This window comes from Lottia gigantea (genome assembly GCF_000327385.1).
Source record: "Lottia gigantea unplaced genomic scaffold LOTGIsca_6, whole genome shotgun sequence".
NCBI lineage: Eukaryota > Metazoa > Mollusca > Gastropoda > Lottiidae > Lottia > Lottia gigantea.
This window is the reverse complement of record NW_008710049.1, coordinates 2,047,339-2,070,970: the sequence shown is the minus strand read 5'-3', so window position 1 is coordinate 2,070,970 and position 23,632 is coordinate 2,047,339. Positions and strand designations below refer to the sequence as shown.

At 30.2% G+C, this 23,632-nt stretch overlaps 1 protein-coding gene across 1 annotated transcript; it reads right to left on the bottom strand.

Moving 5' to 3' along the window:
* Nucleotides 1–1,272: 1,272 nt before the first annotated feature.
* Nucleotides 1,273–23,304, bottom strand: LOTGIDRAFT_91451 (hypothetical protein; the record flags this gene model as incomplete). Its single annotated transcript, XM_009063860.1, has 28 exons — nucleotides 1,273–1,343; nucleotides 1,737–1,939; nucleotides 2,444–2,567; nucleotides 2,964–3,002; nucleotides 3,195–3,270; nucleotides 3,416–3,514; nucleotides 3,702–3,815; nucleotides 4,091–4,234; nucleotides 6,193–6,261; nucleotides 6,539–6,748; nucleotides 7,062–7,163; nucleotides 8,118–8,192; nucleotides 8,474–8,538; nucleotides 8,791–8,918; nucleotides 9,290–9,459; nucleotides 11,460–11,511; nucleotides 12,606–12,682; nucleotides 13,277–13,333; nucleotides 13,603–13,693; nucleotides 14,006–14,130; nucleotides 16,481–16,598; nucleotides 17,045–17,148; nucleotides 17,937–18,140; nucleotides 19,632–19,797; nucleotides 20,247–20,291; nucleotides 20,825–21,083; nucleotides 21,445–21,511; nucleotides 23,140–23,304. Coding segments are annotated over 28 exons (3,219 nt in total), but the record flags the coding sequence as incomplete, so codon positions are not given.
* Between the last annotated feature and the right edge of the window lie 328 nt (nucleotides 23,305–23,632).

The following is a 23,632-nucleotide window of genomic DNA, read 5'->3' as shown; positions in this document are numbered from 1 at the left end:
CAGAGCGTTGGAAAGATAAATGGTAAAATAGTTAAATGTAAATGCACAATTATATTGAATGCAAAGTTTGAGCTTATAAAACAAAACATAGATTCTTCTGTTCTGCACTTCTCTAAAGCCACTCCTTGTGTAACTTATTACGGAAAATTGGTTTTCATTTATTATTTGTTTAAATTATTGTTAACAATTTGTGGAACTTGTAATCTGCTCCAAAATTAAAAATCAAATTTTGGTCACCTTTTCAAATGAGCAAATAAACTTCCTATTTAAGTAAAGTTTGGTGTTAGGGTGTATTGAGACGAGTCTCAATGAAAGCACTGGCCTAGGTCACAGAGCAATAGATAAGTCTATTGAATCTTACAATCATATATTTGTAAAATGCAATTCGATAAATCTTCAAAAATTTTAATTATTTACAAGAATAAAATACATCTGTGACTAATGTTTGAAACTTATAATAAGTATTTCTTAGTCAATTGATATAAATCAACGAAAACAAAACAGTAAAAAAAATATGAACATTGAATACTTGGGAATGACACCAGAGATCAAAGATAAAAAAGGCATAAAATATTTAAAACTAACAATTTCACAAAAATTATAACAAACATGTAAAAACATATATGGAATTGTAAGATTGGTCCATAAAATATAAAACAAAAACTTGGACATCATCTAAACAAAGTGCTGAAATAATGACATATACAATATCCATAAAAATTTATAATATATTCCTTTTAAAAGACTTGATTGAAAAGTGAATTTAATTGACTTATTTCCTAAAGTGTAATATATCAAAACAACAACGAGAGTTAACTTTAATTTATGAATGGGGAGCAGAACATATTACCCTTCTATATATTGATAATTTGTATCCAAATTGAAAAGATTCAGAACCATTCAGGCAATATTTAACTACTGAGTACTGTAATAACTGTATTTTATCTTATATATGACCAGTTTAATACGAAAATAAATAAACATAATATTATGGCCACCCCATTTAATATCTAACATATGTAATTAAACATCACTTAAAATGCAATTTTTCTTTTAAATCTTAAACTATCAAACAATAATTATAGTGGAGCCCTATTAATTATACATTTTCGTTCTGATAATGCAACAAAAATCTTGGAACAAGTCTAATGAAACATATGTACTATAACAATATTTATTGGAGCAAGATTTGTGATTCAAGGCAATTATATAACAATAGTAACCCTGTTAAATTTATGGTATAGAAGAGGCAGCTTGGTCATGAACCTTGTTCCGTTTCTTAACAAAATCTTGAGCATCTTTATCCCAGCTTCTTCTTCCCAATATTTCTAAAGCGGCATGATCTGAAAATAGAATCTTAGTAGCATCACAAAACCAACACATGAAGCACAGTATAGTAGGGTATTAATAATCTAAGATAAACTATTGCCCAAACCCAGGCTGCATTTTCTAAAAACGATCTTAGTGCTAGATATGAGACCAGCTTCTCTTTGGTTGCTTGGTTGGTTGTTTGGTATAATATGATTATTTTATGGCAGGATCCTCAGTATCCTTAGAAGTTATGATATACTAAAATATTACTGTTCTCCTTTCATTCCACAAAATATAATTCACAAATATGAATAAAAAAAAAATTGGTTTATTAAAAAATGATACATTTCATCAAAGCAAGGAAATAATATGACGGTAGATTTCTAAAAAGCCAAATTTCTTTTTATATATTTATGTTCACTAACCTTTATGTTTTGGATGCATTAAAGGTAGAGCTACAATACTTAAAGCTTCATATCCTGATACCTCTACTCCATCTACTCCAGGAATCTCTGCCATAGATAAATACGCCTCACCAGCAAAATCATTTTGAAATACTAGATCATGGTCCATAACAGTAAATAATAAGGTGGCACCATGGCGCTGGCACTGGATAGGGTTTATGGTACTGCAAAACAAAAACTTATGTATATACAGTATAGATGCATAGACACACACACCTTTTAATCACCTCAATGATTCATGATCTCTTAAATACTAGCTATGTTAATTTACAAGGAGAGCAGAAACTGAAAGTACAACAAGACATATTATTCTCTGGTGCACTGTCAAACAAAATAGGCCTATTTTAAATTTGTTGTCTGAATTCCATTGAAAATGCGAAAAAAAAAAAAAGCAACAGCCCTGGCCATGAAACAACTAATTAGGTGACATCACTTATGCAGTTCTTTGTCAATCAAGAACTAAATAGCACAGTAGCCAAAATTCTTAATTAAGACCCTAGGTAGATTATAACTTAGAAGACTACCAATAGGCTAAATACAATACAGGCACTCAGTTTAGCCTTTCAATTAATTTGGGAATATGCTGTTTGATACTTTTAATAAGTACTGCTTGTTCTGCTTTTCCATATACTGGTAATAACATGTTGGTGCTCTACCTTGATACTTACAATTCAAAAGTTTCTTCAAACAATGGGTTTAATGTTTTTTTGATAACTTTAGTACTTTGAACTGATACATTTGGAAACACATGTTCTGGTAATAACTGGACTAATACAAATGGGTCACTTAAACCTATAATAAATAATATGATACTTAATATACTGTTAACATCGCAGCTTTTGTTTTCAAATTATCACAGCTCCACATTCAAAAGGTGGAAATGAAACATCTATATTTTAGAAGGATACTTAGGTTCACAAAAGAGCCTTTCTGCCAGCTGGTCCTTGGTCAAACCTCATGGCATTGAACTTTCTCAGATTATCTATACCCATTTACAGCTGGGTCGACTGGAATTATGAGTGAAGATGACTTATTCAAGGTCATCGGACTATCACAGGCATGATTGCTTGGTTAGAGCATATCATGACTGTAAAGTACCATTAACAGACTGTGCTACGAAGGAAAAAGACTGTGCATTTATCAAAGTCAGGTTAACATTTGAAAATGAGCATAATAAGGTGAACCTACCATTGGCATCAAGTGGAATAACATCCTTTGCACTTAGAACTGAAATATAACATCATTCATATTATCATTTACATGTTAAAGGAAAATTCCAAGAGACCATGGGTATAACTCTCTTTATGTTATTCATAGTTTCATATCTAAATAAATAAATACTAATTTGATATGGACATAATGTTTTATGGAAAAGATTTTGTTCCATTATAATAAAAGTCTATAATATATTAGACATACCTTCTACAAGTAAGGTATGAGCATCCATTCTATAACATACTCTAACATTTAATATACCATATTCACTATTGTCTAACTGAGACTATAATTATAAAATACACGACACATGATGAGAATATTACGGCTTGAAATTGATTCAGATATTTGAACATGTCATAACATTGGCCTGTATTATTACAGTGTATATTGGTTAAATAATATACATATCATAAGTTGAAAACATAATAATTTCTCACCTGATCTTGACATTTACTATTAAAAAAAGTTTCTATTAAAGTTGGGGTGTCCATCTTATGTAATGATAATCTTTCTCTCAGGCTCTGTAATAGTACATTAAAAACTATATTTTCAAAAACCTCTGCTTGTTGCCTGCGTCCCTAATGGACAAGCTTAGAAATCTACGTGGCTACTGAATTATATAATTTAAATATATTATTGTATGTATATCAATGTAGATTTTAAGATTTCACTTGGTAATAAGTTATCTAAAGAAGTGAGTAAGCCAACCTGAAATTGATCTGTTATAATATCATCCATTGATAAACCTTTACCATTAGCATGGAAAAAATCTACCAGTACACCTAATGCATCAAACATTCTCTGATAGAATACTGGTGGTCTCTATAATAAAATACATAAATTATATTTCAATGGTTGTCTAATAGTAAGAATGTACAAAAGAAGGAACACAGCAAAAATTTAAAAAAAGCAGAGTAGTTAACTGTTCAACTATCTACAAATTGATTATTAATAAATATTGGCTATGATAATTAGCTACTCTTATTGACTGAGCCATTATATAATATTATTTAGTATAAAGCTCTGATATCTTGTATAGAAAATAATTTCAGACTATATCCTTTAATCAAATCATATTAATTAATTTTACTTACTACTTCTTCTTTCTCCATAACTTCTTGAAATTCTTCCATCACCTCTACCCAGATAGACTCTAATATTCTATCAAAGTTAGTTTTTAATAGATTATTATTTAATGTTAGAAGATTGGTATCTAGATATTCTAATAAATCACCTATAGCCTGAAATACAGTATAAATACACAACTGATGATCTATTTGGAGATTAGGAATTTTAGGTTGTAACATTGCGGTTAAGCAATGTTACGAAAGCACAGGCACAGGCATGTAGGCGTAACCTCTAGTGATAGAGCAATGTTTGTGAAGTTAGTTTAAAAGAATGATATAGAATATTTGAAATGCAAATCCATTATCTTCCGAATCTGAAATATATAAGAAGAATACTGGTTCCAACAGGAACATTAATAACCATGGAAATCATAATAAACATTTTTACTGGTGAAACTGAGGAATTGTCCTATATTAAATGAAAAGGAAAATGCTTATTTTATTTAAAAAATATATATAATTTATTAAGTGAAAATAGTATACATGTATGATATTTTTGCGAGGAAACTCTTCAATGGTAAGTTATCATAAATAAGAAATATTAATTAAAGGAAATGTACTAAACCTATGGAAGGGGGATGGGGGGTAATCTACCGCGGACTAAGAAATCATTTAGATTTTTATTACAGGTATAGGCAATAACTAAATCATTTGTAAAGACTGTTGGAATTTTTTCCTGCAATTCTAGAGGGATAATTATTCGGGGAACTTGACTAGCTGTGTTGTTGAATTGAATAACAAAAGGTATAATTTGGAAATCAACTTGGATGTTCATTCCTAAAGGATGCATGGTTTGTAATTTGTTTATCCAATAATTTTCGCGAATGAGTCGAATTTTCTTTGTATCAATGCCAGGTTGTTCGTATATCTGTTCAATGGGAATAATTTTCAGGTCTGTTAATTAGTGATCGGGTTGATTGAAGTGTTATGAAACGGTTTTATTGTGATTGTAGAGTAACAAGTTACTATTCAATATAAAGCACTGGAACAGGGTTAAAGTTATGTTTCCAATAATTGTGATGCTAATATGCAATGAACTAAATCAAAGAAGATCATAATGGTTATCATATAGATCTAAATCTAATTTTAAACAGATCTTAATATAATCTTTAAATGACATTTAGTAGTTGGTGTTAGGGTGTATTGAGACGAGTGATATCATTAACTAAATAAGAACACTATTAGCAATATACTATTCCTTTCTTTAATTTTTGCAACATTTCAATTCACATACAGGAATCTTTATCAAGCACAACTAATAATGATCTTAAGATTTTAGTGGTACTGGGCCCTTGATCTTGAAAAAGGTGATAAATCAGCAGAATTGAGATCAGAAAGTTATATTTTAGTCACACCTCCCTGCTTCTATTTTTTAACTTTATCTTTCTCTGTCTCTGAGCACTCATCACACAAGACTTACTAATTTTGAACTCTCTTAATAAGTGTTTCTGGTCTGACTTACTTGTTCTCATCAATTTTATACTATTATACTTTAAACTGTAAGGTCAGCTTTCTGTCAATTGGATAAGGTATTTTGGATATTGAATTTTCTTCAATATAGAATAGACTTGTGTATTTAGAATTTGAATATTATATTGCGTCTATTAATTCTGGAAAATGTGGATATTCTTATAGAAGGTATGTTATTGTTTAGGCTTCTTCTTTTTGTTTGCTGTAGTTACTAGGTTTCAGCCATTTTGTAATTTTATTGCTCATAGTTGAAGTTTACAGTTTTAGATTTATTAAATTCAATTTTTATCTTCAGCATTAAGCTGCATTACCCTACATTTTTAAATATCCTATAATTCTTTTTATATCATAATCCTTCTTTTTGCATGGCAAGGAATTAAATTTTTTTTTTTTTTGCAATGCCCCACCATACTTTACAAATACACACTGAATATTTTCTTCTCTCTTAAAGAACATGTCTTTGAATAAGCTAAATTCCCTATCAAATTTTCTTCTGAATAAAGAAACAACAGTGGATAATGAGCAGTGAAATAGCGAAAAAAAACAACTTGACCAGTTCACAGCTTAATATCCACTGCGTAAAGAAAATAATAATAGCTTACATCATCTGCAGGAACTGATTCAGGCGCCCAGTTTAAATGGAAGACATCTTTTTTAATATCAGGTCTCATCTGTAATGATATTAAAATTAACTACTTTTAGATCATTTTGAAGAAAGACAAGAATTAGATATATAGAAACATTATGAGATACTGTTGTTAATTAATACTACTAAGAAACTGTTTGTGCTATAAAAATAATTAACATGATTTTTTGCTGATGGTGTTTGTGTTTTGCCATCTTCTTCATTTGGTTGGGTATTATTTATGGTGAGATTAACTGGGGGAAAGAAAGGGTAAACATACTTTTAGCAATTATACTGTACTGATGTGAATAGTTCAGACTTACCTTATCTGCTACTCTCTCTACAACTTGTTTTATTTTTCTCACCATCATATCATCAGCTTTCTTTATCAGATTATTTAATGTTTGACCTTGTGTCTTGTGTTCTCCATTAGATACTTCCACAGCTTTCTTTATTTCGTGAAAATTTAACGTTTCTGGTAAGGGTTTTAAAGCTCTTCGTACTTGTTCGATATTGTTGATTGTAATACACAGCTGTAAAGGAATATTTTGAACTTAAATATCAAGAAAAACTAAACATTTATACCCAACACACCACAATTCACAGAACAAAGTTTACTACCTCTCTTTAAGGTATAACAACTTTCGAACTGTGTAAACTTCAATACTTCTCACTAACACTAGGTTGGAACACTGTCTTTTTGTGGCAGTAGAATAGCTCAGGGTGCTGTGCTGTGCTCAAGGTAAGATGCCAGTCAGTGCTTCAAAAAATCCATGTCAGCTTTGAACCACTGAATCCAGTTTTGTTTGACCAAACCTAGATAGAATATAGTTGTAAAATACTGACCTGTTCTGTGACATCAAACTGACCCTCTTCATCATAATAACCAGCTTTTATTAACTTCTCATGTACTAAATCAGCATACAGTTCAGCTCCTTCACAGATATCCTATAACAACATTCATACATCAATATCAAAACAATACTATTGATAATCCCTTTCTTCTTCAACAATATATTATTTCAGTACACTTTATCACATTAAAAAGATAGCTTGCCAGGGAAGGTAGCATACACCCACTACCAGCTGTCAGAAATGATAACAAAATCTTTAGTGGCTTAATAATGAATTAAAAATAATCTTAAAATCATCTATAAGTCAAATATGAACAATATCTCATCGCTGTACACACAAGGGCATTAACTCTGAAACTGTTCATCTGATTATTACCAATAATCACATCAATATATACATACATACCAAGTTTTATCAATATTGGATAAAAACTGTAGCCTCTACGCGCAAGAAATGTGAACGGACCGACAGGCACAGGGGTGACGGCAATATACGTCCACATTCCCATGTAGGTGTATAAAAACATTCTTGTATATAGACCGAAACATCTGCCTATGTTTTATGGGGATTTTGTCGCACTTTTAAAGGTGTATCATAGTACAGTTTGATATTGAGATATCATAATTTCTTCACAGAATGAATTTTAAACTCTATTTTTACTAGTACCTACTGATAAACAATGTACCACCAGAATGCTCACTTTTGTGTCCTCTACTTATTCATTGTACTTGACTGTTTTTGTTAACAGAGCTATTAACTTTCCTATATTTATAGCAATTACATATCTGATAGTGACGTAAGACAATAACTCTCTATCATTCCAGGATTATTAACAGAAAGTATAAAAGCTAAGACTAAAACATTTATAAATCTTTTTAGAAATGATGTCTTATATCTACGCGAATATTAGGTTTATATATTATAGTCTTGGCTTCAATATTGTATGAATAATCCTGGAATGAAAAGGATCATCACACCTGATATATGATAAGACAATTGTTTCAGTCGAATTTGTCCAAATTGTTAAACAATTCTTCTGCAACTCACCTCTGTTAATTTAAGTACAAATGGAAATGCACCAACATAATCTGGCCACGACAACTGTTTCCAAAAATCTGTGATCTGAAAATGAAGAATAAAACACTGACATTCTCTTCTCTTTGTGGAAATTTACTTGTATCACACATTTTCTTCTCACATGTAACTGCTATGCAAACTCAAAATGCTACAAATTTTTCTTTTCAAGTAAAAGTTAGCAATTCAGTCAATTTATTCAATTCTTAACTTAACCTGTAATACTGCACAGCACCTTAGACATTTGGATAAGTAACATATAAGTATATTGATATACTGATATATCGATTATGTAAACTGTTTTCTGTTTTTGAACCAAATTAGCTTACCTGTACAAAACAACAACAAACATCTACAGCAGACGTACTATATTTAACTGACATGTCCATCTGGGCTACCTACAAATATTACAGTTTTAATAGCTCATAAATATAGTCGTCTACATTATACATGTTCAAAAAAATTTGTTATCTTTTTGTCAGTGATGCAAGTTGATAGAACAAAAATGCAAGGCACAATGGGTTCCAGTTTGTACATATGTTAATCAGTTATTCAAGTTTTTGTTGCAGTTTTTATAATATTTTCCTCATTACACTAAACAGTAAACATTCATATTGATAATTCATGTTGTCCATTTATAAAAAACTTACTTTATCTAATTCTACAGCTTTTCTGATTCGTTTAAATGATTTCTGTCTGGCAATACACAACCATCTACTGACAGCACATCTAAACCATTCAAAATACTGACTGATATTCAACCCATGACGATCTCTAGAAATATAAACATTATACTATATCTATCTATCTATCTATCTATCTATCTATCTATCTGATAAACATTCTACTTATATTTTTATTCAAACCATGAAAATCTTTAAGAATATAAACATTTATTTTATCTATCTCTGATAAACTTTCTTTCTACTTCCAAATATCTGTAAATTGATTAACAAATGCCAAACAGAACATTGTTTACAGTCTCACATTAAAACAGTTATTACAACTTTATAGGTTCCTCTGAAGAGAAAGTCACTATAGTCTAAGCTGGCTCTGCTTTGTTAAAGCAGAGACATCAAATTTCGATTCTGAAATGTGCTTTAGATAGCCCATTATGAGCTATGGTAAATATTGTCATAACTTACTTATGTGGTAGATGTGAACTGTACTTAGTAAATTCTTGTATAGCTAAATATAGTTCAAATAAAGATGTACCAGAAGCATTAGCATCATCAAGTTCATTAGGTAGAATTTCTTTATCACATCCAGACTTTTTCAATATTGTCTTTAAATCTTGGTGAAGCTCATCACCTAACTAAAAATAGAATGTAATAGATAAGTATAAAGGAGCACCTGTTTACCAACATCAATATCAGCAATAATGATAAATACTTTTTTATATTAACATATACAATTTAATAGTATAAATATAGCAGTATTAGGCAATATTAATCGAATTTCTGTGAAATTTCCTGAAATAATGTGAAAAATATTTGAATTCTAGCAAAGTCTTGATAACAGTAAAATATATGGGTAAATATTAGACATGAGGCCCATCTCTTCCAGTATTCTCATGCTCATCCTCTATATGGCTGGCCTTGAAACTGTACATAGTTCCAATGTATCCAAGGAGTGTGTATACCTCCACTAATGCAGTCACTAATGCAAACAAGTTATATAAACCCATCTTATATACCCATATATATATACATGGTAAATTAGTAGGTTTTAAGTGCCTGTGCTTATTTTCATGTGCATAGTTTTATCATACCATTACCTAAATATGTGGCCAAAGAATAAATCACATTGAAAATTCTACAAAAATAATATTCAAGCAGTGGTGAAAACAAATAATATAAAATTTGTATTTGACTATACTATGCATGCAGTGTTTTTGGGATTACACATTTGTCCTTTAATAGTCACATAAAACAAAATATGGTAAAACCATTTCCTTATATATAGTTAGATCTTTCACATTTGAAATTGTGCATAACAATCAAGCAGTTTAAAATAAAAACAAATATCGTGGACTCTCCGAAAAAGGAGATGCAGTTGTGATAAGGCTCAGTCATAGTGTCCTGAAAATTGTCCTGCCAACACCAGAACCAATACTATTTTAATAATGGCCTTTAGACTGACCCTAACTCTTCAACTGTGCTGAACTGTTGGTAATATTATAAGACAGAGACAGAGAGAGAAAGTTAAGTAAGTGAAATTGAGTGAGTAGTGAGTGATTCACAACATTTTAAACCAAATAAGTGATGGAAGGTTTTTCTTTAGAAACACAAACCTCATCCTCCAAGGCTTTACCAACATCTCCTGCAAACTATAGTGAGTTTTTAATTAATAAATGGTATTTTCATAAATGAATATTCATACAGAATAATTTCATTAATAAATGGAAGGAATTTATTTCCATATAAATTGATACACTAAGACTTCTAAAGTATTAAAATTAAAACATTGAAAGTTTATCCACATAAATATCAAAGATGCCTCTACACATGGTTGTTTTCTCCTTTCTAATAAGATTTTTTATGCTTTGTTAGATCAGGAGATGGACAAAAAGTAAAACTGAACTGTAAGTAAAATGTTGTCGGGAAAATAACTTAAGGTTTTTCAACCTGGTTTCCCTTGTCAGTGATACAGGTAAGAGGGGCTGACATGGTAAAAGTCATGTGACTATGCACGTTAAAGATCCCTTGACAGTTGGAAATCGATAAAAAGCAGGCTTATTATGCCGCTGTCCTAGAAAAATTTCCCTCATTGCACCCTGCATGGCATTGCCTTCATTAGCCCACATGGTACAGAAAAGCAGGACATATAACTCCACTCATTTCATTTCATTATAATTGTCAAGATTATCATTTGACATGATGTATAATTAGATCTATTGTATAATTAGACTTATTCATAAATAATGTATAGTCCATTAGAGATATTTTAGCTCATCTGAGTATGATTCATAACAACCACATGAATAAAAATCTTTGAATAATACTCAGATGAACACACAAATCTTTGCTAGTGTTTCTTGACAACAATGTACAAAATTTTATTAAAGCTCAAAAAAGGTTGCATGTAAAATATCTTTATCTTGCTATATTAAGAACTATATTCCTATAAAGACTACAAGAAGCATGAAACAGTTTGTATAGCACTAAGAAATGATTATACAGAATCATGCTGGGAAGGGTTTAGCTACTATCACATTTTGAGAAAAAACTATAAGGCTAGAGCATCTTGTACTCAGTATAAAACAAACTGTCATTGTATGTTAAGACAATTTGTAAATGATGTATGAATACTTACTAGTTTATCAAGATGACGATAAACAATATGAAAATAATCAACACTGACATGCCTGAAAACAATACAATAATGTATAAATAAGAAATCAATCAATTGTTTTTCCAGTTTCAAGAATTAGAATTGGATTGCCAATTGATCATTTCCCACAGACATAACAGAAAAGTTTTTAGAATACTTTATTGTAATAATGTAAAGCTATGTGTATCATATAATATCACTAACTCTTGGAATATTTTATTGTAATAATGTAAAGCTATGTGTATAATATAATATCACTTACTCTTGGAATACTTTATTGTAATAATGTAAAGCCATGTGTATAATATAATATCACTTACTCTTGGAATACTTTATTGTAATAATGTAAAGCCATGTGTATAATATAATATCACTTACTCTTGGAATACTTTATTGTAATAATGTAAAGCCATGTGTATAATATAATATCACTTACTCTTGGAATACTTTATTGTAATAATATAAAGCCATGTGTATAATATAATATCACTAACCCTAGGAATACTTTATTGTAATAATGTAAAGCTATGTGTATAATATAATATCACTTACTCTTGGAATACTTTATTGTAATAATATAAAGCCATGTGTATAATATAATATCACTAACCCTAGGAATACTTTATTGTAATAATGTAAAGCCATGTGTATAATATAATATCACTTACTCTTGGAATACTTTATTGTAATAATGTAAAGCCATGTGTATAATATAATATCACTAACCCTAGGAATACTTTATTATAATAATGTAAAGCCATGTGTATAATATAATATCACTAACCCTAGGAATACTTTATTGTAATAATGTAAAGCTATGTGTATAATATAATATCACTTACTCTTGGAATACTTTATTGTAATAATATAAAGCCATGTGTATAATATAATATCACTAACCCTAGGAATACTTTATTGTAATAATGTAAAGCCGTGCGTATCATATAATATCACTTACTCTTGGAATACTTTATTGTTATAATGTAAAGCCATGTGTATCATATATCACTTACTCTTGGAATACTTTATTGTAATAATGTAAAGCCATGCGTATCATATATATCACTTACTCTTGGAATACTTCATTGTTATAATGTAAAGCCATGTGTATCATATAATATCACTTACTCTTGGAATACTTTATTGTAATAATGTAAAGCCATGTGTATGTCAGAATTCAATGTATTGGTTAAATCTAGTAAGCTCTGAAGGTTATCATCTTCTCTCTGAAATATAATATAAAACTACTTATACAGAAGTCTGTCAAGTAATAAAAATTTTAGTTATACTGAAAAGTTCTAAGTCTAACTGTGGAAGATTCGTACCAAGTCAAGTTTCATTCATTAAAAAAAAAAAAAATTAGATTAGGAATTAATTTCAGAAACCTCTTGTATTTCATCCAATTGAAATCATAAACAAGCGACGTTCAAACACCCTAAAAAAGCTTGGAAATGATGAAATCATTACTCAGATACTGGCAACCATCTAGCTCCTTTTTTATTTTGGGACACCCGATTAATCTATGTAAAAGATATGGAGTCAGTTTAAGTGTTTGTTGCAGGTGCAGGATTATAGATACAGCTTCTTTTATTTTCTATGGTGCAGAAAAGTAGGACATAAAACTCCATTCATTTCATTTCATTTCATTTCTTTTATTTTCTACTGTATCAATAATCTCACACCATACTGGACACCTTACTTATCTATTCACACATTTTAGACATTGGTATTAACATTGATTAGTACAAGTAGTGTTAAAACAGAAATTCATATTTAAGAAAAGTTAATTTTGTTATTACCTTAGCTTGTGACCTACATGTAGTAGCTTGTCTTTCATACCATTCTAAGGTTCCTTTCTGTAAAACATGATATATATAATAAATATAACAGAACAACAGTGAAGCACAAGTTGAGTGAATTGTCTCACATTTCCTCTTCACAGAAAATCTTTTTGTTGCATCGCATTTAATTACTTAAGCAAAAGAATACAAAACAAAAATGACCTTTAACCTCAAAATTGTCAATTTAATTATATTTGTACTGCTTTAACTAAGTTGATATAATCTAATTCAAAATAAATAACTCCAATCACAAAAGGTTATAAAGTATTTAAAGAAAGTTTTACCTTTATAACATGTGTAATTTCTGGATGCAAATCTTTTATAAATGGACAACATTTCTTAAAAACTTTCATATCATAAATCTTTACTAAACATCTGAAAAATCATTAATGTATAATTTCATATTCAACAAATGAATATTGAGAGTCAATTATAGAAACAACTTGTGTAGTATCTTTGGGGTGATTCAATTAGGTAAATCATTCTGAATAAATCAAGACTACCAAATGATATGTCCTTAAACAAAATATGATATGTTTGAAAGCTAGTTGTTGGTTATTCCTGTCAGTATTTCCTTCATTGCGCACAGCATGATGTTACGCCTCTTCATTAAACCATTAAATGCAGAAAAGTAGGTCATTCACTATATTAAAGTCACAGTTAAAAATTCAGGTTTTTACCACTAACCTTAACATGCCTTCTAAACGTACAAAAGCTGCTTTATTTGAGGGTGGAAAAATCTCACGATGGCGTCTTAATAAATTTAAACTATATTCGATGAAAATATTAAAAGATTCTGCTAAACATTCCTCCTGTAAAGAAATGAACGCATGATTAATATAAACAATACCTTTTAAAAAGATTGAAGTTAATTTAAGTTTTGTTTTTAGAATAAAACAAAGGTGATCCATGCTAGTCAGTTATACTTTACTTTGATCTCAGCCAAAAGGTTAATTCATTTTGTTTCTAACATATGAATTTAGTTTCAGATACTTCACTGATATCTTCTACATCATATACATTGTTTTATATATTGTTTCAAGTGGTGATAAATAGTGAATTTATAATGCAGAAAGAAAGGTGTTATTGAGAGCTTGTAAGACAGAAATTGTACAATATCATCTGTTTTATTAAGAACTTGCCAGGCAAAGTAATATACGCCCACTGGCAGCTTTGATTTTGAATAAAAGTATTTAGCAGTACAGTAACAATCACCAGTATGAAATATTCATCCTTCAGTCATAGAAGGTTTTTCAAGAACAAGGGCAATAACTTATACTAAATATTTTTCGATTCTTCTGATTTTCAATAGGGTTCATCCTTGGGTGATTACGAACACTCATACCAAGTTTTGTCAAATCTGTCAAGAATTGTGTCTAGTAGAGTGTTTACGAACAATTGCTGACGGACAGACGGACATGGGTGACAGCAATATACGCCCCCATTTCATGTGGGCGTATAAAAATTCAATCATTTTCTGTCAGTATATGTAATACTTGATGCAGAGATTGAAAATAAAATCAATGTTCATCAAGAAAATAAATTTTTGTTTTCCAAGAAAATAAATTTATGTTCACCAAGAAAATAAATCTATGTTCACCAAGAAAATAAAATCTATGTTCACCAAGAAAATAAAATCTATATTCACCAAGAAAATAAAATCTATATTCACCAAGAAAATAAATCTATGTTCACCAAGAAAATAAATTTATGTTCACCAAGAAAATAAATCTATGTTCACCAAGAAAATAAAATCTATATTCACCAAGAAAATAAAATCTATATTCACCAAGAAAATAAAATCTATGTTCACCAAGAAAATAAAATCACACCTGTATATTCTAATGTACTAATAATTAGCTCTTGTGAAAATACAGACTCATATATCAGTAAAGTTTTCCTTTGATTTGTCAGTAAAGACAGTTTTCTCAGGAATACATGTATCTCTATGACATGTGGCAGACGCCTCATCATGTCAATGAATGTCTTTGAGTTTTAATTAACCAGCCTGCATAGACTATGAGGACACAATATGTAACTTCTTTGATTTTTTCAGTCAAAGAAAATACTGATATCTTGTAATGAAACAACGACCTGAACTCTATAGTTATCTGGTCTTTCACTAGAAATGATAACTTAACAAAATATATCTAAATAATTGTTTAAGCCTTGTTTCACAGATAATTAGCTGAGAAAACATTCAGACTTTAGAGATTCAGTGATCAGATTAAATTTGATATCAGTGACAGAACAGTACATAAATATTATTATAAAGTAATGATTGGACACAAGAAGTCATCTGATAAGTAAACTGAGATCAAGTGTCAACGTGAACGTGTTAATGTGATGCCCAAATATTTACAAGCAGTTTGCAATAAAGGATACAATGAACATGAACACATAGATCTGTTTTATTCTATAATTTCTACTTGACCCACAATCAATGCTGATTGGAATTAAATAGAAAAGGCAAATGAAGTCATATAACCAGCCATGACATACCCATAATGCTACAACATTTGTGCATTTTGTCTTTTATCTAAAAACATCAAACTAGAAACGAACTTGGAAATATAAATTAAGTTTAAATTATTTGATTGTGTCTTCAAACTATAGTGCAAAATTTGGCTAAAATTATAGAAAGCATAACCTAAACTAGTTTCAATGTGTTCAAATGGTGATCAAGTTGCATGAGAAAAAAATTTAGTGTTGTTTAATACACAAGTGAAAATATCCTTAAATATTCTGATCGTGGCTAATATTGTAAAAAAAAAACATTACCGTTGAGCCATAAAACTGAAAAATTAGCATAAAAGAAAATATAGCTCTACTCTAAAAATATGGGGAAGCAACATACCATTATGCATAGTAATAATACCGCCTAATTATAGATTAGTACTAACAAGAATCTTCTAATTATTCAAAAAAGAAATGGCTTGAAGAATGTCCAATAATCCACTGGTAAAACGGTTAACTTTTGAACCAAGACTCATATTGAACAACCTGAACCTTATCACTTCAGGACCGGTTTAGCCCACATATTTCAACCTCTTTTAGCCCAATGAAGAGCAGAAAGTAACATAGCACTCATAAATCATCCTGTTCAATTTAGCAGTTATTTTGGAACATTCTTAAGCAAAGTAGAAAATCTAATTTACTTACTTCTTCTCTAGATAATGTGCCAGGTTTCCAAATTTTATCCAATTCAAACAATAATTTTAATAATAACTCATAATCTAGGGAATATTCTGTATGTTTTCTACTGTAAGCCATCCAACGACTGAAATATTAACGTGTAATGAATATGTAATTACATAAAGGAGCATTTGAAAATATAGATATCTATTTCTTACATTCACAAGATGTTTCTCTTGCTACTCAATATAGTTAATATTGTATTGTTTTTAAACAGAAACATTTCTATGGATGGCTCATAAACATTCAACATTCAAGCAATTTAACATTTAACAACTACCAAGGAAAGTGAAATTTAAATTCCAACTGACATTTCATGTGTATCTATCCCTGTGGAAGGAGCCATTGTGTTCTTGAAAAAGTTAAGTAGATCATATTTTTTGATTGTTTAACCATTTATTGTGCCTTAGGGCAAAGTTAAAAACTTTGTGAATCAAATTGTGTCTTTGGTTTTATTGCACATTTCCATGTGGGTGTATAAAATTAGATTTGGTGAAAATTCAAAATAGAAATATAGAATAAATAACTAACCACATGGCTCTTTGAACATCAGTTATATCACCCTGGATAGCGTGTTGGTGTAGAATAGTTTTAGCTGCTTGAGGTAATTCACCATTCCATAAATAGGACGCAGTCTACAATAGAACACAGTTTAATCAATAAAGGTTTTACTATTGTGACAGGAAACGTTCTACTGTTTCAATAGAGCTCTAAATATCAAAACATTAACTGAAATTTAAAATGAAACATGAACATTTTGCATAAAATCAGCGTCAAAGCGTGTTCCTTAAGCTTGTTTAAAGGACATCACGTCAATGGTACAATCAAAAACATTCATTGATACAAAAAATTGCTGGAAGATTCAACAAATAATTAACATATTTGAGCTGATATGAGCAAATGCTTGCTCCGAACTTTCTTTCCCTTTATTCATTGCTTACTAGAGACTTCAAGTTGAAACTCAAATAAATTCAGTAATATTATTTAATAAGAATAGTGTCCCTTCAGCCCAAGCAAACAGAATTAATCCCAAAGATAATCATAGCAGGTAGATTTATTTCATCAGAATGTTTTATTTTAGATCACTGGGAATAATGTTTTAGGTAATTGAGGGCTCTAATTCTCAAAAAGATTTTCAAGGGAGGGTCTCAGATTGTTGAAAAGAACACTTACAGGCTTTACAGCCAAATTACATCATAATTTGAAATAGAATATCAAACTAGTTTGGAATCATCGCAAATGTATTTTCCAAGAAAATATTTAAAATTGAATTGTGGTGGTTGACCAGAGTTTTCAAAGATTTGAAATGCCCACTCCACCTCGACACAAATTTGAGCAGCAGCTCAAATTGACTTCTGGTGATGGGGCTGAATCCCTTGTTGCGTTATCAAAGGCTAGACTTGAAGGATAACGATAATCTAACCTTGGAATTTCGTATTTCATGTTCAATCATAATTCTCATCAAATCTTCATGTTGTAAAATATCAGTCCAGTTATCATCTTCTGGTATCCCACGATCCTCTCTTGTTGCTAGGTTACACTTTAAATGTATTTCACCTTGAATATTTGACCTTGCAGAACGACCTTCAAGTTTATACCATTTATCGTGCCCAATAGATGGAATATCCTATAATGAAAATTGAAATTTATACACTTAATAGACCTCAAAACTATATACGACCAATTGATAATACATCTAGGTATAGTTTGAAACTTGCTGACTGTGTATCTAGTCTCTGATAGTTATTATTGACAGTCAGAGAGAAGATCCATGAAAAAGTAATTTCACGCAATATTAATGATATTTTTATAAAGTTCTGCGTTACAAATTTATATGCAGAAAACTGATGTATGTAGAAGACAAAACCATATACTATTGATATTTCTGAATGTCAATAAGGACTGTCCTTCAGGGACTTCAATATATTACCCTCAGAATAGTAGAGCACTTAGCACTTTCATGTCGTGTCATTTATTTTTTTATGGACATATATACAATATTGAAACGTCATCAAAGAATTAAAAAAAAATACTTCCACTACATTATTTTGTACAGGAAATGCTGTTGAAGGTTTGTTGATATAATAAAAGAGAATACTGATAAATCAATATGATAATTATGCAATATCAACTCTCAATATATATATCACTATATTTCTACATCATAAAGTTCTAATATGACACATTCGTTGAATATCAATATGACTTGTTGAAATGTGTAATAACAGATTATTATAGTCCATTATAGTATTATTATACAGCTATGAATCAGAATTATTGCTTTTAACGGATATTACAGTTCCTTAATTCACTTTTATTACCAAATTTCATCATATAGAATCAAGTGTCCACAACCATGTCGGTATGAATTGATATTACTGTCCTTTTATTTTTAGTAAATACATCCAAAGAAGAATTATCAACACTCGTTGACAGATGTCTTGACCATTATTTTATTAATCAATATACAAGTATATAGAGTTTCAGTAAAATCATTTGAAAAATTCTGCATCATTTGTGAACAGATAGATAAGATCACATTTCAAAGGTATCCATAAATCCTACATTAATATATATATGAGAATGCAAAAATCCACAAAAGTGGCTATCAACATCATAGTCAGTCATTCTCAGGCTCTAATCAGACTTGATTGGCAAATACAGTCAATATTAACAGCTCTTATAATATGACATGTTGGTATAGTTCATTAATAGATTATCTTTTTCCATTATAGCATTAGTCTGAAGCTTTGAATCTGTTTTCTCTCACTTACAGAAATTCATCAACATGCTTTAATGAGAAAATCTGTTAAAGTTCAGGAAATGTAAAAATCAAAGAATATAGCTGTCTAGGTATCATATCTCAAAGATGAAAGACCTTCAACAGTCAATTGTTTACATCCTCGAAGAGATAAGACAGGAATCACCCTACTTTCAATTCCAATAGACCTACTCAAAATTCAATCCTTATTTATTTACAAACCAACTGTTCTGATGTATTTTGATAATTTATCTATGGCAATCATTTTCAAATACGGTAATTGTGGATAAATTAGAAGTCGGTTTCTTTTTGGAAAGTGTCACCAAAGAGAGAGAAAGTTTCAAAAGATTTACTTACATCAAACTGTATATTGACACAACCTAGAAAATCATCAACATTAGTATCATCTTTAGTTCTAGCAGATTGAGCCACTTGTTTAAAAAATCTCCCTAATCCTTTAATTCCAGATACTTCATTCAATCTTTTAGCAGCATCTACTACTGAAAACTCATCATCATGGTCCCTGTAGTAAATATAATTAAACTTATACGTAACATTATAATCTTTAGATAATAAATATACCAAATAAACAATACACATATATAAGCATATCTTAAATGATGTTCAACTGACAACTACAGGACCTTGAACATCAATTTTCTTAGTTGTAATTCTTCCAAGGTCTCTTGCAGCTTGAGACTCAACTTTCTCATTTTCTGGATTCATATTGACCCTATGTTGGTTTGAAGGTCTCTCTCTGCTTGATAATCCAATACCTTTGGATGTTTGACATGCAAAAGAAACACAATAAGGCACACCATGATATATGGTTGTCTATGTCCAATAATTATCAGTTCAACTTTTTGACCAACCCTCATAATATTTACACCATCCTAGTAATCTGATGACTTTCAGATAGACGCTTTGAAGATTCCCCCCTGCCCCAAATATTTTTTTATAAATGATACTTACCATATATCAAGATGAAGTCTATCTGTATGAACATCATCTAAATCACTGTAAATATATTTACATAATAGGTAATACTTTTGAAATTTTGTGACATATAGATCTATAGTAGGTTTTTGTATTGAATATAATAGTGCAATTCTGGGGACTGGGGAACTGAGTGATAGATCGTTCTTTCTTCTAGCTTATAGAACTTGATCCCAATTACTTTTAATATTGCAGACAAACATCAAGTCAGTATTTTTTTAATTCTAATAGGTGAAACAAGTCACAAGGAAGTGATTAATTCAAGGACCATATTCCTGCAATCGATTCCCAATGTTAATCCATCTTGTTTTATTATTATGTAGTTATTAATTTCAAGTGAAAGCCCTGAACTATGTAAAAAGATTGAACACAAATGGACAAAGACATAAGTCAAGAAGCCTTACAGTCAAGATAGGCCTACAGGGTTTTGCTTGATCATATATATCAAGTTCTTTTGTTTGTACAAAAACAATTTTTCTCAATAATTTTAATATATCAATCAATATATACCCAGTGCTCTTACATTAAATTATTTTCAAAGTATGAGAACTTACAATCTGAATTTTTCATTCCATAAAGGATTTAAAGTGTTAGGTTTTACTGATGTAGTTCGGATTAACTTGGCTGGCACTAAATCTCGAACGGCTTGAGCTTTATCCTTCTTCTTCTTTAAACTAGAAGAGAATTTCTTTAATCCCATTCTATCTTTCTCCTTTGGTTTACTAAATTCATCATCTGAGGAGAAGAAGGCTGTGGGATCTTCTGTATTTCTGGCAGGCATAATACCCATCATACAATATGGATCACTGAATCCTACAAAAATCGTCAAATTTAATTAGAGGAAAGTTGAAAAAAATGAGATGCAAATAAATTTAAAAAAATTTTTATCTATAGGAGAAAAGAAGGGTCAATACTGATAAGAGGAATTTTTTTATTCAAAATCTCATATTTGTATGCACTGTCCATTATGCATTTACTAAAGTCTGTATTATAAATAAATTACATGGTACCATTCAACACTACAAATAGGAAGAAAAAGTCACTAAGCTGATGATCTGAAATACCAAGTAATAATTCTTAAAAATACCCCAGAGTTTAGAAATGCCTGTTGTTCCACATGGAATGACACAACTGCAGCTGTGATCAATATTAAAAGACAGAAAAGAAAACCTACCATCAGCATCTTTGGCCTCTAAACCACGAGCTTCTACAACGGTCAGGTTAAGTATAACAATAGGTGGCTGAAAAAATAGACATTAACAAGCAAACTTACTTCGACACAAACATTTTTGTATCACTAAATCAGTATTACAAAATACAGAATATCTTTATAAGGAATTTGAAACACACTTCTGTTCTGCAGGTCAGAGGAACTGACATGAAAAAGCATCTAGGGAAATTGGGTAAACAAAATTTCCTACGCTATGTTTACTCAATCTGATTAAAATACAGATCTGGATAATTTGTTTTCTCACTTGTCATTTATAATCCAATAAAAATTTTATTTAAATAGTGTTCAGTGGAATTTTGATCAAATAGTATCAATAATTTTTTGGGTAAAAGGGTATTGTAACAGACTGCTGTCTCAGAAAACTTGTAAACTGACCATCTTTAGTCGCTCAATAAGGCACAGAGTAGTTGAACTATTATTGTATTATTAATTCATTACAAATCTATTTACCACCATCTGAATTCTAAATAGTTTTCGATAATCCTAATCGCACATTCTGGAACATTATAATCTTTTATTTTCATATTAAATCATCTATTCATAATAATCATAATGCCGCAAATGATCAAAAAAGAGAGATAATATAAAACTAATGACATTGTTTTATGGTAACTAGTTGTAAATCGGTCAATGGTCTTTTTATAGATTACTATAGTGTTTTATTGTCCGGGAAATCCATTAATGGAATTCCACGCTATTATTTCTACTTGGTCTAATTCTTTTACTATACCACACATACAGTAACTACTAGATATCTAATAGTATGGAACATTTCAATGTCAAAAGCATTAAGCCAACTGATGACAAGACTAATACCAAACATTTAGAACCTGTGAAAGAATAAGTTTGTGTCAGCTTTTACTACAGCATCTCAAGATCTGAAAACAAGACTCAAAACTTTGCAAGTATGGATGACCCTTTCGTTATCCACTTTAGCTTCATAATTATTGGATATTCCAAGCTTAACAGTATTTTCAGACATTATGATTGTTGAATCAATATTAATTTCTAAAAGACCAGTACCGGTACTAGAACTTCAGACAACTTCAGATCTAATATAGTAGGCAAATATAGTAGCCATAAAGTTGTTTGTATTCTTCAGACAACTTCAGATCTAATATAGTAGCCATAAAGTTGTTTGTATTCTTCAGACAACTTCAGATCTAATATAGTAGCCATAAAGTTGTTTGTATTCTTCAGACAACTTCAGATCTAATATAGTAGCCATAAAGTTGTTTGTATTCTTCAGGATCTTTAATTTCAAGCAATTTAGTTGAGCTGCTTCAAATTACACATTCAGGAAAAACTTTCATAGCAAGATACTAGTAGAGTAAATTCCAATACTTCAGCTTAATTAAAGCAAAATTCTCAAAAATTCCACAACCACAGCTTATTTCAATAAAACCAAACCAATACGCAAGTCCCATCCCTCAAACAAAAATCAAATTCAGATGTTTCCGATAGAAGCAGGAATAAAAACTGGAAAGATGTTAAAATTCTGGTTTTTGATCTAATTTAAGCAAAGACCATGATTACCAGCTAGATATTTCAGTCTTTGAGTATGCATCAGAACCATTCATTTCCAACCATCAGCATCCCCATTGCTTACAGGGCAATTATATAATACTCACTACTCACCTTTTCTTCTGTAGCTTTAGCAAGAAGTCTGGCATGATCTTCAGGTGATACACCAAAAGCATACTGAGCATATTGGTATAAATCTTGTATATATGGTGTATGGGTACCACTAGTTGTACCTATCTTATGTTTTATAGTGTATAACACTTCAATATACAGCAGTTCAAACTGAAACAAATTTTACAATTATAACATTTTATACATTTTCGTCTGATGGTGTTAATAAGCTACTACTCTACATCTTTTTGAGCTTATCAGGATCACTTATGATCAAGATGAAGTGTGCAATAAGGGCTATTCATGTGCAGCTTGTCTTTCTCTTTTTTTTTGACACATAAGAACTTTTGATTTATCTCCCCATGCAAAAGTTCCATGCTAAGTAAGTTAGAAAAACGTTTGTTAGAAACTCTGAAGTAACATATTGTTCGATGCTAATATTGATAGCATATAATAAATAAAGACAAGCTTTCTTTCCAATCCCACCATTAGTTTT